Source organism: Diaphorina citri, unplaced genomic scaffold (assembly GCF_000475195.1).
Source record: "Diaphorina citri unplaced genomic scaffold, Diaci psyllid genome assembly version 1.1 scaffold80, whole genome shotgun sequence".
Classification (NCBI taxonomy): domain Eukaryota; kingdom Metazoa; phylum Arthropoda; class Insecta; order Hemiptera; family Psyllidae; genus Diaphorina; species Diaphorina citri.
In genome coordinates, this window is record NW_007377517.1 from 49,203 (window position 1) to 66,020 (window position 16,818).

General features: G+C 39.4%; 3 protein-coding genes across 3 annotated transcripts in view; 1 reads left to right on the forward strand and 2 right to left on the reverse strand.

The window, feature by feature from the left end:
- The window catches only part of LOC103522579, a 23,744-nt gene extending 10,120 nt beyond the window's left edge, over positions 1-13,624 (reverse strand). Inside the window, exons 1-3 of the mRNA XM_026832647.1 lie at positions 13,577-13,624; positions 13,321-13,395; positions 12,621-12,737 (exon numbers count right to left, since the gene is read on the reverse strand). Coding sequence (XP_026688448.1) covers positions 12,621-12,737; positions 13,321-13,395; positions 13,577-13,624 — 240 coding nt within the window. The remainder of the gene's footprint in view (positions 1-12,620; positions 12,738-13,320; positions 13,396-13,576) is intronic.
- Positions 3,212-8,779, forward strand: LOC103522588 (integrator complex subunit 8-like). The gene is given in 8 exon segments (XM_026832637.1): positions 3,212-3,352; positions 3,910-4,248; positions 4,251-4,530; positions 5,678-6,055; positions 6,701-6,880; positions 7,082-7,336; positions 7,661-7,717; positions 8,130-8,779. Coding segments are annotated over 7 exon segments (1,947 nt in total). The 5' UTR covers positions 3,212-3,352; the 3' UTR covers positions 8,588-8,779.
- A 667-nt stretch (positions 13,625-14,291) lies between the features above and the next one.
- On the reverse strand, positions 14,292-15,851 carry LOC103522501. The gene is made up of 3 exons (XM_008487606.3): positions 15,572-15,851; positions 14,611-15,091; positions 14,292-14,428 (listed from the first exon to the last, which is right to left on the reverse strand). The coding sequence occupies exons 1-3, from the start codon at positions 15,792-15,794 to the stop codon at positions 14,359-14,361; spliced, it is 774 nt and encodes a 257-aa protein (XP_008485828.2). The 5' UTR covers positions 15,795-15,851; the 3' UTR covers positions 14,292-14,358.
- Positions 15,852-16,818: the final 967 nt, after the last annotated feature.

Below are 16,818 nucleotides of genomic sequence, written 5' to 3' on the forward strand. Positions count from 1 at the left end.
TTCCTGCTGAACCGCTCTTCCGATCTGACTACGGGAGGGTATGCCGTGACGTCAAACTTCACGATTTACCGGTGTTTTTTTTAAATCGATTTATATCGGTATCTAGAAGTCGTAGAAGAAAAAGAAAAATTCCGTTGGTCCTCGTTTTTAGTCCGTCCTTCCTTTATTATTACTAATAATAAAAGGTATAGGGGACGGACTATTGTATTCGCTTCGGTGTCGTCTGTGTGTCTGTCTGTCTGTCTGTTCCCATAGAAGGACTTGTCCAAACCTGGTCGACCTATATATCAAATTAAAGGTCTTTTTATCAGGAACACGAAAATGGTGGTGCAAATTTTGTCCTAAAAACCATAAAGCCAAAAAACCGAGAAAACTGGTTTTTGGGGGATTTTTTTCACATTTTCTCACACAAATGAGCTCTGATCTTGAAATTTGTCGCGACGACCTATGAACTCAAAGCGAGAAAGTTTTAGATAACACTTCAGTCGATCATTTAAGACCGGTTTTACCGTTACCTATGTTAAGCTACGCCGAGCAAGGCCAATAAATGGATGGGTGACTTAAACCTTATATTGGGAATAAAGGGAGAGCGGGCTCTAGTCTTGATTTTAAATCATTACATGAAAGTAAAATCAAAAATTCAAATCAAGAATAATAATAAACTGAATATTAAACAAATTAGGTAGGTACATACCTATAGGTACTGATTTTCTCTAATCACGATCGAATAAACTACGGGCTGAAAAATTCCCGGAGGGACGGGCCCAGCTTGTTTTTAAATGTCTCACTCTTGCTGCTCCTGTATAACCACCATGTAATTGCGACACGAGCTAAACGTTGCATGTTTTCAACACAAAATGCCATTTAATATACACAGACTTTCGTACATATGTAGACTACATAGGTAGGTACAAAGATAGCTATCACGGTGAAGAGATCACGAAAAAAAGGATGAACGTTTTCGTGAAATTGAGGAAATTATGTTGCTGTTCTGTTTTGCCATCGAATGGAAGGCCGAGGAAAAGCTTTTTTCCAACTTCTTGAAAAATAAATAAATAAATCTGTTAATGAAAAGTAAAAAAACAAACACAAATACCTACCTACACATATTTCCCTTCTAGTATTTGGACTCATCGTATGGATACTAACATGCTTTCATGACGGTCATGTCATGTCTTTTTATCATAACATTTAAAACAGATCGTGTCCATTTTTGTCCTTGTCACGATTTTTAAATCTCCTGTCCCACCATAAAATTATTCTCTCGAGCGGGATTTTAATGAATTTTTGCAAACAAATTCAACACTCAAAGGGAAATCAGTGAATTTGCTCATTAAACTCGGTCCAATTGATCGTTCTCGGAACGGCTGGCTTTCTCCTATCCTGTCTTCCTTCTTCACTTTCGGGACGATAAGACCCTGGCAGTCACAATTCCCTCTATCAAACCTCTTTTTTTATATACATTTTTTAAGCTATACGACCTATTTTTTTTCTTTTTTTTTTTAAAGCTATACCTACCTACATAGGTAGGTACCTGCTGAGCGAATTCCAAGGTAGGTGACGTTATAGGTAAGAGGGTTAACGCTCTGAAAGTCTCGGAATGTAATGCTTTCTCTGCACGCTATAATAGGTATGATTGAACTTTAGGTGCAAGAGGTGAATTAGAAGTGTTTTGGGATTTTGGGTACCTATAGGTACCCATGTTACATAATAACTTTTTAATATTTCAAGTGTCTTTCTCTAGAAAGTAGGTACCTAGGTAGGTAATTTGAAAAACTTCTGACTTTGGCGAGGGGGACCGATAAAAAATTGAAAAGATTGTGTGAACCAAGACTTGAGAAAGAAAATCTTATCAGGACATGAGACACAATAGGCCTGCCTGGAGGGGACTGACAAGAAACGCCGACCCTATTCAAATAGGGTGAGGCTAGGAATAAGAATTTAGGGGTCCCATGCCCGAGGGCCCCCCTAAAAACGCCGGCTCTGACTTACTGTAAATGGGGTCCCCCTTTTGCTAATCTCGCCACACGCCACTACAAAAGGCCGAACTTTTCCCATTGACAAAACTTGTCCCTAATTGCTCTGTCATACCCAGACAAGTAGACCGACTAATGGAAATACCCCCCCTCACACCATTTTCCCCCTTCTCTTTCTCCGGGATGGAAAAAGGGGGGGGGGGGGTAAATAATTCGCCTACCAAAAATCCTGGACTATAATTTTAACTCGGTTATTAGGTAGGTAAGGTATGGCTCAACTTTAATCTCGATATAAATTGGTACCTACCTACTCCAAGTTGTTATAAATTAGGTAGTGGAGTTGTCAAAACTATAGAGATAGTGGAGATGCTAAAACTCCTGAAGCATTTCATGCAAGTGAGCGCCTTGCAAATTATTGACATCTGCAATACGCACATCACAAAATGAAGGCGCAAGATGTGAGATATTGACAAATAACCAAGAGCCCGCGAAATTTTAAAATTTGTTTACATTGTTAACCTGTGCTGAGGTAACACTGGTAACAGTGATTTTCTTCAATTTTCCTGAAATTTTCGGCGTTTGGGGCTATTTTTGAACTAGAAGAGAAATGAGAATGGTAAAAAACTGAAGAATTGATTGCAATTTATTCTCCTGCTTCCACAACGTAGTAATGTCTGGTGAGCAGGAGGGATTTTCGGGCGTAGATCGAACCCGCGACCTAACGTTTACAAGGTAGGCGTTTAGGGGGAAGGATTTTCACCCAAGATTTTCACTGTGGCTTATCTTCTCAAAATATTGTGGGTATTTTCGTATTTTATTTTGAACTACCTACCTACCTGTATATTTTCGGGACAAATCGGTAAATTAAATATGTTTACAAGTCTACAGAATTCCCTATTTCATAAAGCCTAAGCCTACCCAAAATCCTGGATTATAATTAACTCGGCTATTAGGTAGGTAAGGTATGGCTCAACTTAATCTCGATATAAATTGGTACCTACTCCAAGTTGTTATAAATTAGTGGAGTTGTCAAAACTATAGAGATAGTCAGATAGTGGAGATGCTAAAACTCCTGAAGCTTTTCATGCAAGTGAGCGCCTTGCAAATTATTGACATCTGCAATACGCACATCACAAAATGAAGGCGCAAGATGTGAGACATTGGCAAATAACCAAGAGCCCGCGAAATTTTAAAATTTGTTTACATTGTTAACCTTAACCTGTGCTGAGGAAACAGGAAACAGTGATTTTCTCATGATTTTCTTCAATTTTCCTGAAATTTTCGGCGTTTGGGGCTATTTTTGAACTAGAAGAGAAATGAGAATGGTAAAAAACTGAAGAATCAGACATAAATCACGCTGAAATATATCAGTTCAGGTAATATTTTGAACACTTCTCTTTCATTCCCTTTCTAACTACTTGGAATCAAATCTCCCGAGATTGAAATTTACCAATCAATGTTCTATCACTCTATTCTATCCAGACTTAAAGTAGAGGTTTAACGGCACTTTTAACAACTAGAGAATCTACTCGTGATGAGAGTTCTATCCAGTATCTGACCTATGATAAAAGCTAGGTGCAGTGTGTAAAGGGTAGTTACTTTGTGTTTTGAGAGATTACTTAGAGGTTTTCAGAGCGTCTGGACATGTCCAATATGAAGCTCCATCCCATTGAAGCTCCAGACGAAGTGACTTCTTGTACTGTTGAATACATACCAAATTTTACTCTAAACAAAATATTTTCTTATTTCAGATGGATGTTGAGCTGTTGAGTGGTAGTTACTTTGTGTTTTGAGAGATTACTTAGAGGTTTTCAGAGTGTCTGCACATGTCCAATATGAAGCTCCATCCCATTGAAGCTCCAGATGAAGTGACTTCTTGTACTGTTGAATACATACCAAATTTTACTCTAAACAAAATATTTTCTTATTTCAGATGGATGTTGAGCTGTTGAGACCAGGCACAGTGCCTGCTAATCCTGATACAGTACTGTGGTTTGAATTCCTTCTTGATCCTAATCTCCTAGAGAGACACTTCAACAAAGTCAATCCAGACCCATCTCCCGAGAACCTCATTATTAAATTTTTGTCCACCTCCTTAGAACCACCGGAAGATCCTGAACTCCATACAATCGACGGTAACAATGCTGACCATACAAATGATGTCAATCATACACCAGTGAATGGGTCAAGTAGACGGCAATCATTGAAAATCCTTGCCATCAAAATTGGTGCTTTATGGAAATTTAGTTTAGAAGAGATTGAATCCAAGCTTCCCATGACGGTAACAATGCTGACCATACAAATGATGTCAATCATACACCAGTGAATGGGTCGAGTAGACGGCAATCATTGAAAATCCTTGCCATCAAAATTGGTGCTTTATGGAAATTTAGTTTAGAAGAGATTGAATCCAAGCTTCCCATATGTTTGCAGAATACTCTACTTCGAGAGCTGATTGCTATTACATCCCCCTCACATGATTCCAATACACTAATTGACATTAATCTTACAAGCATTCCAGATGAGTACATGTTCTCATTATCACTATTTCACCGTCCCCCTCACATGATTCCAATACACTAATTGACATTAATCTTACAAGCATTCCAGATGAGTACATGTTCTCACTATCACTATTTCACCCGTTCAATAGAATATGGCACCAAAAGAAGAAGATGTCAGTTCCTTCATATACCGATTTCTCTTGTGAAACTATAACTGAGCGTCCATGGCCACATATCACAGGGCCGGCTAAACCCCCAGGCCTCGTTTCAACTCAGGGACGGAAATTCTTCTTCATAAGAGTCACTTGTCGGGTCCCGCCATGAGCTCTTGGCCCCGGTACTGTTAGACACAGTGGCATAGGAACGACTGCTGGGGACGAAAGACATTCCTCTTCCCTGACTAGATGACGCGACGTTTTCCACATTTCTAAGGCCGATCTTACGCGAATGTAGAGACGTGTGAAGGTTACCTGTGTCTCGTGACGTACGCATTGGGTCTCGTGACGTCACTGAATGTCTGCCCCCTGGCGACCCCTGTGTGGACACAAACGCACTGGACTGACTAGGAATAGCCCACACCTAGTTTACAGTAGTGAAGGAAAAAAAAACTCCAGATAGGTATTGATTATTAATTTGACCCAAGTAAACCCCCCTTGAGGTAAAAACTCAACAACTAATAAACTGATGGTACATACTACCTACCTACCAAGTTGATAAACTTGTACCGAAAACACAAAATTTCTTTTGTAGATCACAAGTCACAAGATGTTGAAAACCTTCGGAAGACAGTTGTTTAGAAAATTATCAAATGACAACTTTTCTTTGGTGTCCCTTGTCTTGTGAAATATTAACTGTTTCACTTGTTGGCTACTATGGATGGAAAAATAAAATCAGAGGCTGAAATTTGAACTGTCTTCAGGGAGTTCATAAGCGTTTTTCTACGGTAGGTATGGATGTTGCAGCTTCTCTAGCAACAGGCAAGTTTAGTGCTGCTAGAGATTTACTGTTTCAAATACAAACACTCAATGCTATCAGACAAGCACCTGTTATTTCTGACTATGCTACCAAGTTGTGTGCTTCCAGACAGGCAAGTTTAGTGCTGCAAGAGATTTACTGTTTCAAATACAAACACTCAATGCTATCAGACAAGCACCTGTTATTTCTGACTATGCTACCAAGTTGTGTGCTTCCAAACAGGCAAGTTTAGTGCTGCAAGAGATTTATTGTTTCAAATACAAACACTCAATGCTATCAGACAAGCACCTGTTATTTCTGACTATGCTACCAAGTTGTGTGCTTCCAAGAAAGGGATTGATATTCTAGTGTGGGCCCTGGCACCTGTTCTGAAAAATGCTACTCTAGAAACTAAAACGAAACTTCAGCTGTTTTTACTCAAACTACTTGACCAATGTGATGAGACAACTGTACAGAGTTTGGTTAAGCATAAAGAGGTATCAACTCTGCTCAGCAAAGAAGAGGTGGCAGACATCTTGGAAAAGAAGAACATGGATCAGTCGTCTGTTCTGGAGTCAAGTAGTCTTATGGATGCTCTGTGGATTACTCAGAATGAATCTGGTACGTATGGATCAATATCATGGATCATGGCCCTTTTCCAAACAATCAACAAGAACATTTTTTTTTGTCAATGTGACCAAGCAACATTTCAACTATATCTGTACTCTAAAATGCATTTAATAGGACATAGCTTATGAGACTAAATATAATCACACACCGTTTTGTACATAATATCATTCTATTTCACAGGTAGGAATTGTGACCTGGTAGCTACAGAAAGACAGTTAATAGCCAGTTTCAACGTAGAAGACATCAAGCAGTACATCTACACCCTGTGCACAAACACCCTTTTCCAAACAATCAACAAGGACATTTTTTTTTTGCCAATGTGACCAAGCAACATTTCAACTATATCTGTACTCTAAAATGCATTTTATAGGACATAGCTTATGAGACTAAATATAATCACACACCGTTTTGTACATATGTAATATCATTCTATTTCACAGGTAGGAACTGTGACCTGGTAGCTACAGAAAGACAGTTAATAGCCAGTTTCAACGTAGAAGACATCAAGCAGTACATCTACACCCTGTGCACAAACAAAACTATATCTGTACTCTAAAATGCATTTTTTAGGACATAGCTTATGAGACTAAATATAATCACACACCGTTTTGTACATAATATCATTCTATTTCACAGGTAGGAACTGTGACCTGGTAGCTACAGAGAGACAGTTAATAGCCAGTTTCAACGTAGAAGACATCAAGCAGTACATCTACACCCTGTGCACAAACAGTAACAAATGCATGTGGAACCTCTGTCACAAGCGATGGCAATTGCCCATTCCTCTACAGAGTGTCATCATGAACTTTCCTGCAGGTGATATACCTACTTTTATGTGCATACTTTTTTCTCTCAGAAGAAGTTTCATAGAGGGAACTGTAACAATGAAGGTTTCATCATCCCAAAGTCAAAGAGAGAAGGAGGACAATAGAGGGAACTGTAACTTATCACCCCGAAAACAAAGAGAGAAGGGAGAGTGATGCAAGTAATCAATGTTCATTTTTTATTTGTTTGCAGGTTTTATCCAGCAATACTCATTCGTCATCCTTGCCAAAGCCAGAGAACTGAATGACATGCAAGAATATGCTGGTGCACAAAACCTACTCCAGTCCTTGGAGCTGGAACTCAAGAAACAAACGCAGAACTCTGTCCTGGAGTTCAAACTTCAGCAGCTTATTACATGGGAGTCTCTACACTTTAGTATCAATCAGTTACTGGATCAGTGGCCAGCCCATAGCCTGGATCCTAAGACTTTGATCACAATTTACAAATGCAATAGTTTAAGGGGCATTTTATCTCACTATCTATGGACAGGATTACAATCGAAGTTTAATTAACTCTTGAATGGGGCAATCTGATTGGTTGATTTCCAACTTTTCAGAATTAAAAATGTATCCGAGTTTAAACTTGTGATCTTAGCTATGAGTGTGTTGAACTCATTACCTGGATCACAACAGTCGGACAGGGGAACTTGTGAGGATGATATAACTCCACATTGATCTGAAGGTGAAGATGTAATGGGTGACCTGCCTTGATTGTTTGTAATCCCAAAGGAAGTAGACATTGGTGATTCATCTCTGTTACTTGTAATTCCAGATGTGATGGGTGACTCTTCTGTATTGCTTGTCATTCCAGACGAAGTCGATATAAGAAGTGACTCGTCCATATTGCTCGCATTGGAATAGGTGGGTGTTGAAACATGCAAGTTGCACCGAGACGAAGACGAGAGAGGAGGAGTGGCACTAGATTTCTCTTCTTGTTCTGTGAATATGTGATAATGATGATTTAAGATTTGATAAATTTTCGAGTACATATTTAAATTTTGTTTCAGTAACTTTTGTTTATGATTAGTATAATGGGTTCTTTAGTACTTTTGCCCATATTTTTATTTTTTTTTTTTTTACTTAAATTGTAAGTAAAATACCTTACTTGTCAAGATATGGCCGAAGTGGAGCTTTTCCCCTGCTTAGGTAAAAATTAAAAAAAAAAAAAAAAAAAAAAAAAAAAAAAAAAAAAAAAAAAAAAACAACTTTTTTTTTCCCAAAAAAATTTTTTTTTTTCACAAATAACAAACACTTTAGTTCTGCCATGAAGTATTACATCCTGTCTATCATCTCTATCACGGATTATTTCTCCCGACGTATCAATAGACTTGTTGATAATCATGTATACCGGCGTATGATCAAGTGTTGTATCTACTTGCAATGTTATACCCAAGCAGCTGTCCTGTGTCAGTTCCTAGACGAGGTAGACTATACAACAGCATTCAAATCACTTGCTGAAGAGAACTTCTGTGCTGATGCTATGGATTCTTATTATGATTGTATCTGGGATATGAACATCTTGGAATACCTGGTATGTCTACATCATAAGCGGAATGAGTATGTACGTAAGCAACAAGCTATCAATATCATCGGCCTGTTGGAACTCAATGCTAATAACAATGAGGAGATTAAGAGAGAAGCAGCTAATAAAAGGAAAACCAAATTCCTGCAGGCTCTTGCCTCTCAGTATGTTGCTTAGAGGTCGTTGGTTCGACACTCCCCAACAAAGGTCCTGGATGTGATCACCATCACAGCAACATCTGTGAACGTGTGGATTTCACACGAGACGTGCATACTGGAGGTTCGGGTTCAATTCCCGGCTTGGTCGTCAAAATCTTTTCGTCTCTGTTCTTAGATTTCGGAATGCGCTCAGAGATGTTAAAAATACGAATAGACTACATTGTATGCTCCTAATTCCTTGCTTCTTCTTCCTTCCTTCCTTCCTCCTTCTTCTTCTTCCTCCTTCTTCTTCTTCTTCTTCCTTCTTCTTCCTTCTTCTTCTTCCTTCTTCTTCTTCCTCCTTCTTCTTCTTCCTTCTTCTTCTTCCTTCTTCTTCTTCCTTCTTCTTCTTCTTCTTCTTCCTCCTCCTCCTCCCCCTTCTTCTTCGTCTTTCTTCTCCATCTTCCTTTATTCTTTCTTCTCCGTGTTCTTCTTCCTCTCTCCTCCTTCTTCTTCTTCCTTCTCTTCTTCTCCTTTCTTCTCCGTCTTCTCCTCCCGTTTCGTCCAAAGCTATAGCGTGTGGCCGCTATTATTTTGTTCTGGTAGCATTTTTCTCTCCCCGTAAAAAGCTGCATTGAGTGACCTTGTGGACCTGTGCCAAGTATCATGTGTATGTACAATAACTCCACAGCATTTTGCTTTATTTTATACACAGTTTTTTTTTTTTTCGTTCTCATCTATAATTAAGTGAATTGGAAAATTAATGTGATAAAAGTCGCGGCAGAACGACTGTTCATTTTCATAAGAACCAAATGCTGTATTGCTGTATTTGGCCCCCTCTTTCCTTTGTTGTTGGCACTCCATTCTAAACAATGTTCATGGAATTTGTTGCTTAGTTAGGTATATATGTTGAATCAAGAGTTTCTTCACAAAGTTGTGTGTGTTGCTATTGCATCTCTTCACATTTTTTGTGGGTATCAGTTTTTTGTGGCTGGGTGAGGTTAAATTGAGGAGGTGGGTAGCTAGTCGCCGAATGGTGGGTAAAACTCCCGTCATGAGAAGACCTAAGTTGTTAAAAGTGACGTTAAACCCCTATACCTAGCCAACCCAAGTCTTTTTTATTTTTTCTACTAGGTCAATTGTATCATCGGTCGCCTTTTTAACAAGTTTTTTTTTTTACTATCGCCACCACGCCACGGGTCGATTAGAACATTGAAAGAAGCATGCAGCATGCCGACTGCAATTTGTTGCTACTTACAGATTTCGTCATTCCGGGGAAATGGAGACAAATGGGATCTTCAGGCCAAGATTCTGCACGCTATAATATGATTGAACTTTATAGGTGCAAGAAGTGAATTAGAAGTGTTTTGGGATTTTGGGTAGCCATGTTACAAAATGACTTTTTAATAAAGTCTCTTTCTCTAGAAAGTAGGTACCTAGGTAAGTTGAAAAACTTCTGACTTTGGCGAGGGGGACCGATAAAAAATTGAAAAGATTGTGTGAACCAAGACTTGAGAAAGAAAATCTTATCAGGACATGAGAGACAATAGGCCTGCCTGGAGGGGACTGACAAGAATCGCCGACCCACCGACCCTATTCAAATAGGGTGAGGCTAGGAATAAGAATTTAGGGGTCCCATGCCCGAGGGCCCCCCCTACCCCCTAAAAACGCGGCTCTGACGTACTCCAAACGGGTTCCCCCTTTTGGTAATTTCGCCACACGCCACTACAAACGCCAGAACTTTCCCATTGACAAAACTTGTCCCTAATTGCTCTGTCATACCCCCAAACGGGTTCCCCCCTTTTGGTAATTTCGCCACACGCCACTACAAACGCCAGAACTTTCCCATTGACAAAACTTGTCCCTAATTGCTCTGTCATACCCAGACAAGTAGACCGACTAATGGAAATACCCCCTCACACCATTTTCCCCCTTCTCTTTCTCCGGGATGGAAAAAAGGGGGGGGATAAATAATTCTATGTATATGTATACATTTATGTAATTACCTATTTATAGTTACCTACCAATTATACGTAATGTGTATTAGCCTATACTATAGGGTACGTACCTAGAAGTTTATTTTTTTTTTATATATATATAATTTTATTTATTTATTTATTTATTTTTTAACTAAGGAATAATATGACTCACTCTGAAGAGGATCTCGTAAAAGATCTTCAACAGAGGACAGAGTAGCATCCATCATGGTCACACTTCCCCGCAAGAGTGTTTAGAAAATTCGGTTTACCCCGCTGCAAACAGCACGGGATATGAGAGATTGATTAGAAAAGATAAACTTCTACACATACAAATTATTTGGCCCTTTCGGAGCCGGATTTCCCTTGTTACCCATTAGTTATATTACCCCATTACAGTTCTGGGAGTATTCGGTGCTAACAATATTATCAAAACCTATTAAACCGCATACCATAGTCTCACTTCAACTCCAGCGCTCGTAGAGTCAACACCTCTCTCGCGATCTTGGTCTGACGATGGGAATCTGAGTATTCCCGAAAGCTCACCAAACTTTCTTTAGTTGAATGTCGAATCTCAATTGTCTTTTTAAAATTTATAATTTAATTTGTGAAGATTCTTTTCTAAATAATTATTCCGATAATTATTTGCATTTATTTTGGAACAAAATAAGTTTGGAATAGTGTTCTTTTACATTTTAGGGGGACATACGAGCTCCATATCAAATCTTTGACTTTGTTATAAAAGGCACTTCCTTGTTGAATTCTTCGGTCCATTTCCTTATTTATTGGGCTGTCTTCAGAAATGATACTTCCCAGGTATTTAAAGTGATCCACCTTCTTCAATGTTGTTCCACTCATTACAATGTCTCCTTCAACAGGTTCCTCACTTTTCAGTACAACGATCTCGCTTTTACCTGCACTGAATTTTAGACCATATTCGGCGGCTATATATGTCCACTTATCAATTTGGGTTTGTAATAGATCAGTTGCGCTTACTTGTGTGATGTTTCAAAGTTATAGAGCAGGAAAAATGAGGACCAACGGAATTTTTCTTTTTCTTATTCGACTTCTAGATACCGAGATAAATCGATTAAAAAAATACCGGTAAATCGTGAAGTTTGACGTCACGACATATGCTCCCGTAGGCGATGACGTCATAATTCATGACTCCCGCTTCGTTTGTTTGTGCGCAAGCGTTTCTGCGCATTTTGACATTAAGTCTGACGTCACAACTCTTTGAACTTTTTAATTAAAACGGCAATTAAAAATTGAATTTTCGACCTTTTAAAGTTACTTTTTCGGAGTTTTGACTTCAGATTTGGATTTTTCACAACTTTTTACGTAGGAATCTTTTATTCATAATTTTTACCCAACTGCAACTCCTCCATTAAGTGAATTGGAAAATTAATGTGATAAAAGTCTAGCGCAGCAGAACGACCGTTCATTTCAATAAGAACCAAATGCTGTATTGCTGTATTTGGCCCCCTCTTTCCTTTGTTGTTGGCACTCCATTCTAAAAAATGTTCATGGAATTTGTTGCTTAGTTATAGGTACATATGTCGAATCAAGAGTTTCTTCACAAAGTTGTGTGTGTTGCTATTGCATCTCTCACAATTTTTGTGGGTATCAGTTTTTTGTGACTGGGTGAGGTTAAATTGAGGAGGTGGGTAGCTAGTCGCCGAATGGTGGGTAAAACCCCCGTCATGAGAAGACCTAAGTTGTTAAAAGTGACGTTAAACCCCTATACCTAGCCAACCCAAGTCTTTTTTATTTTTTCTACTGGGTCAATTGTATCATCGGTCGCCTTTTTAACAAGTTTTTTTACTATCGCCACCACGCCACGGGTCGATTAGAACATTGAAAGAGGCATGCAGCATGCCGACTGCAATTTGTTGCTACTTACAGATTTCGTCATTCCGGGGAAATGTTAAACCCCTATACCTAGCCAACCCAAGTCTTTTTTATTTTCTCTACTAGGTCAATTGTATCATCGGTCGCCTTTTTAACAAGTTTTTTTACTATCGCCACCACACCACGGGTCGATTAGAACATTGAAAGAGGCATGCAGCATGCCGACTGCAATTTGTTGCTACTTACAGATTTCGTCATTCCGGGGAAATGGAGACAAATGGGATCTTCAGGCCAAGATTTGGAAATGTAAAAATGGAAGTCATAGACTTTGTCGTTCAAGAAAGTCCGCAGTGTCTGGTGAAACTGAAATCAAACCAAAACAATTCAGATTGAATTGAATTAAATTGAATTACCTTAGAAGCCTGGTTAGCTTTGAGGGTATCAACGTCTGCCTTGTAAGTGTAAGGTCGCGGGATCGATGTCCACCCAAGGCGGATTTTATCCTAAACAGATTAGCTTCGTCCTCGGAACAGCTGGCTTTCTTCTATCCTGTCTACCTTCTCTCTTCGCTTTTGTTCAGATTGAATTGAATTGAATTGAATTACCAATTTGTTTTACCCAGCCTAGTTAGCTTTGAGGGTATCAACGTCTGCCTTGTAAGTGTAAGATCGCGGGATCGATGTCCATCCAAGGCGGATTTTATCCTAAACAGATTAGCTTCGTCCTCGGAACAGCTGGCTTTCTTCTATCCTGTCTACCTTCTCTCTTCGCTTTTGGAACGATGCGACCTTGGCCGTTTTAGTTCCCACTATCAAACCCTTTTCTAACCCTTTTGAGGATTTTTCTCGACAAAACCAGTTAGGTGGTTCTTGAATATTTATAGATAAAACTTACCTTGAGTGAGTCTGGCAAACGCTTAGATAGAAAGTTGAGTAATAAAACTTACCTTGAGTGAGTCAGGTATGTCAGATCCTGTTTGACCTAAGTGCTTACCAAGTGTATAGAGAAGATTATATTGAAGCTAAAAGTAACATAGCTCATTGTAAAAGAATATTTGATAATACATTATTGTTCCAACATCTCAGTGTTTTACAGCTCTTATTGAACAAAATGTGGACACACATAGACATGATTTCACACTTGGGTTTAAATTGAATTTCATGGAATTCCTATGTCAGATACTGTTTGACCTAAGTGCTTACCAAGTGTACAGAGAAGATTATATTGAAGCTAAAAGTAACATAGCTCATTGTAAAAGAATATTTGATAGTCTGCCTGAAGGTCCCGTATCTCCCTACTAATTGTGTGCTCCTAATTCCTTGCTTGTTCTTCCTTCCTTCTTCTTCCTTCCTTCTTCTTCCTCCTTCCTTCTTCCTTTCTTCCTTCCTTCTTCCTTCCTTCTTCTTCTTCCTTCCTTCTTCCATCCTTCTTCTTCTTCCTTCCTTCTTCTTCTTCCTTCTTCTTCTTTTTCCTCCTTCTTTCTTCTCTTCTTCTCCTTTTTTCTCCGTCTTCTCCTCCCGTGTCTTCCAAAGCTATAGCGTGTGGCCGCTATTATTTTGTTCTGGTAGCATTTTTCTCTCCCTGTAAAAAGCTGCATTGAGTGACCTTGTGGACCTGTGCCAAGTATCATGTGTATGTACAATAACTCCACAGCATTTTGCTTTATTTTATTCTTCTTCTTCCTTCTCTTCTTCTCCTTTCTTCTTCTCCATCTTCTCCTCCCGTTTCGTCCAAAGCTATATAGCGTGTGGCCGCTATTATTTTGTTCTGATAGCATTTTTCTCTCCCCGTAAAAAAGCTGCATTGAGTGACCTTGTGGACCTGTGCCAAGTATCATGTGTATGTACAATAACTCCACAGCATTTTGCTTTATTTTATACAGAAGATGACGTCAGTTCCTTCATATACCAATTTCTCTTGTAAAACTATAACTGAGTGTCCATGGCCACACATCACAGGGCCGGCTAAACCCCCAGGCCCCGTTTCAACTCAGGGACGGAAATTCTTCTTCATAAGAGTCACTTGTCGGGTCCCGCCATGAGCTCTTGGCCCCGGTACTGTTAGACACTGACGTCAGTTCCTTCATATACCGATTTCTCTTGTGAAACTACAACTGAGCGTCCATGGCCACACATCACAGGGCCGGCTAAACCCCCAGGCCTCGTTTCAACTCAGGGACGGAAATTCTTCTTCATAAGAGTCACTTGCCGGGTCCCGCCATGAGCTCTTGGCCCTGGTACTGTTAGACACAGTGGCATAGGAACGACTGCTGGGGGCGAAAGACATTCCTCTTCCCTGACTAGATGACGCGAGGTTTTCCACATTTCTAAGGCCGATCTTACGCGAATGTAGAGACGTGTGAAGGTTACCTGTGTCTCGTGACGTACTCATTGGGTCTCGTGACGTCACTGAATGTCTGCCCCCTGGCGACCCCTGTGTGGACACAAACGCACTGGACTGACTAGGAATAGCCCACGCCTCCAGGGGGCTGTCTACGGGAGTGTCCGGGATCTGATAATATACCGTTTCGAGCGTGTCCGGATCTGTATAGGAGAACGTGCTAGCACCGTCTGTGAACTCCGGAGGGGGTGGTAAGGGCATACCGTCCCCCACAGAGTCCCCCATGAGGTGAACAGGTGTGTCATAGAACTCAACGAGGTTAGAAGTAAGATAGGAGGTGGGGGGTGACTCCATGGTCTGAATACGAGAGAAAGTGTCTGGAACAGAGGAGAAAGAAATTCATTGTTCTGTTGTTCCCAGAGCTGATATTTGCTGTAATAAAATAATAATAATAATAATAATAATAATAAAAAAACGATTTGTCTATCTTCACTATAAAGAAAAAAAACTCAGTACTCTAGCCTAGCTAATAGAAAATTGATTAAAAGTTTCACTGAATCAAAATGTACTTTTATAAACTACCATCCCCCAGAGAGTAATGAGCTTTATCTTACAACTGATCTTCCTCTGATTCAAACACTCCAAGTCACCACACCATTGAGATTTGGAGTCCCCATTACTTAGGAATGCAATAGTTTAAGGGGCATTATATCTCACTATCTATGGACAGGATTACAATCAAAGTTATTAGCTCTTGAATGGGGCAATCTGATTGGTTGATTTCCAACTTTTCAGAATCCAAAATGTAACCGAGTTTAAACTTGAGATCTTAGCTATGAGTGTGTTGAACTCATTACCTGGATCACAACAGTCGGACAGGGGAACTTGTGAGGACGATATAACTCCACATTGATCGGAAGGTGAAGATGTAATGGGTGAGCTGCCTTGATTGTTTGTAATCCCAAAGGAAGTAGACATTGGTGATTCATCTCTGTTACTTGTAATTCCAGATGTGATGGGTGACTCTTCTGTATTGCTTGTCATTCCAGACGAAGTCGATATAAGAAGTGACTCGTCCATATTGCTCGCATTGGAATAGGTGGGTGTTGAAACATGCAAGTTGCACCGAGACGAAGACGAGAGCCACTTCTAAGGTAGGTATGGGTGCCTACATATAAAACATATAATTTGATTGCAATTTATTCTCCTGCTTCCACAAGGTAGAAATGTCTGGTGAGCAGGAGGACTTTTCGGGCGTAGATCGAACCCGCGACCTAACGTTTACAAGGTGAGATAGTGGAGATGCTAAAACTCCTGAAGCATTTCATGCAAGTGAGCGCCTTGCAAATTATTGACATCTGCAATACGCACATCACAAAATGAAGGCGCAAGATGTAAGATATTGACAAATAACCAAGAGCCCGCGAAATTTTAAAATTTGTTTACATTGTTGACCTGTGCTGAAGTAACAGTGATTTTCTCATGATTTTCTTCAATTTTCCTGAAATTTTCGGCGTTTGGGGCTATTTTTGAACTAGAAGAGAAATGAGAATGGGAATAGACTAAAGCCTTTCTGTGATATCCACAAAAATTGTGAAGAGGCTATTGCTTTACCATGAATAATTCACTTTTCCATGTGAAAATCACACTCGCTTATGGATGACTGTTTTCCGAATTTCTTGCAAAGTTAAATCTACAATAGAAAAAAAAACTAGAAACCTTTGTTGGTAAAAAAACAAGAAACTTTTATTATAAAAATGGAAAATATTGAAAATAACTAAAATATGAAGAACAATGTTCATTGTGTAAAAATAAAATTAATAGTAACTTTTCTTTAATACTCTACCTATTATGAATCACACGACTTTTCATTGAATAGAATAGAATATACCTTGTTTATCCTGCCCGAATAGGACTGAAAAGTCCCTTTACCCCAGCAGTCTAAACAAGGTCTCGTATATTTGATGGGTTAAAAAATAACACATACAACTAACAATTCAGTAAAAAGACAGAAAAAAAAAGTCAATATTATTTCTTCAAAAATAACTTACTACAGAGCCATCACAGATCCCAAGGGTCCTTGGCTTTATCCACCAATTAGGGA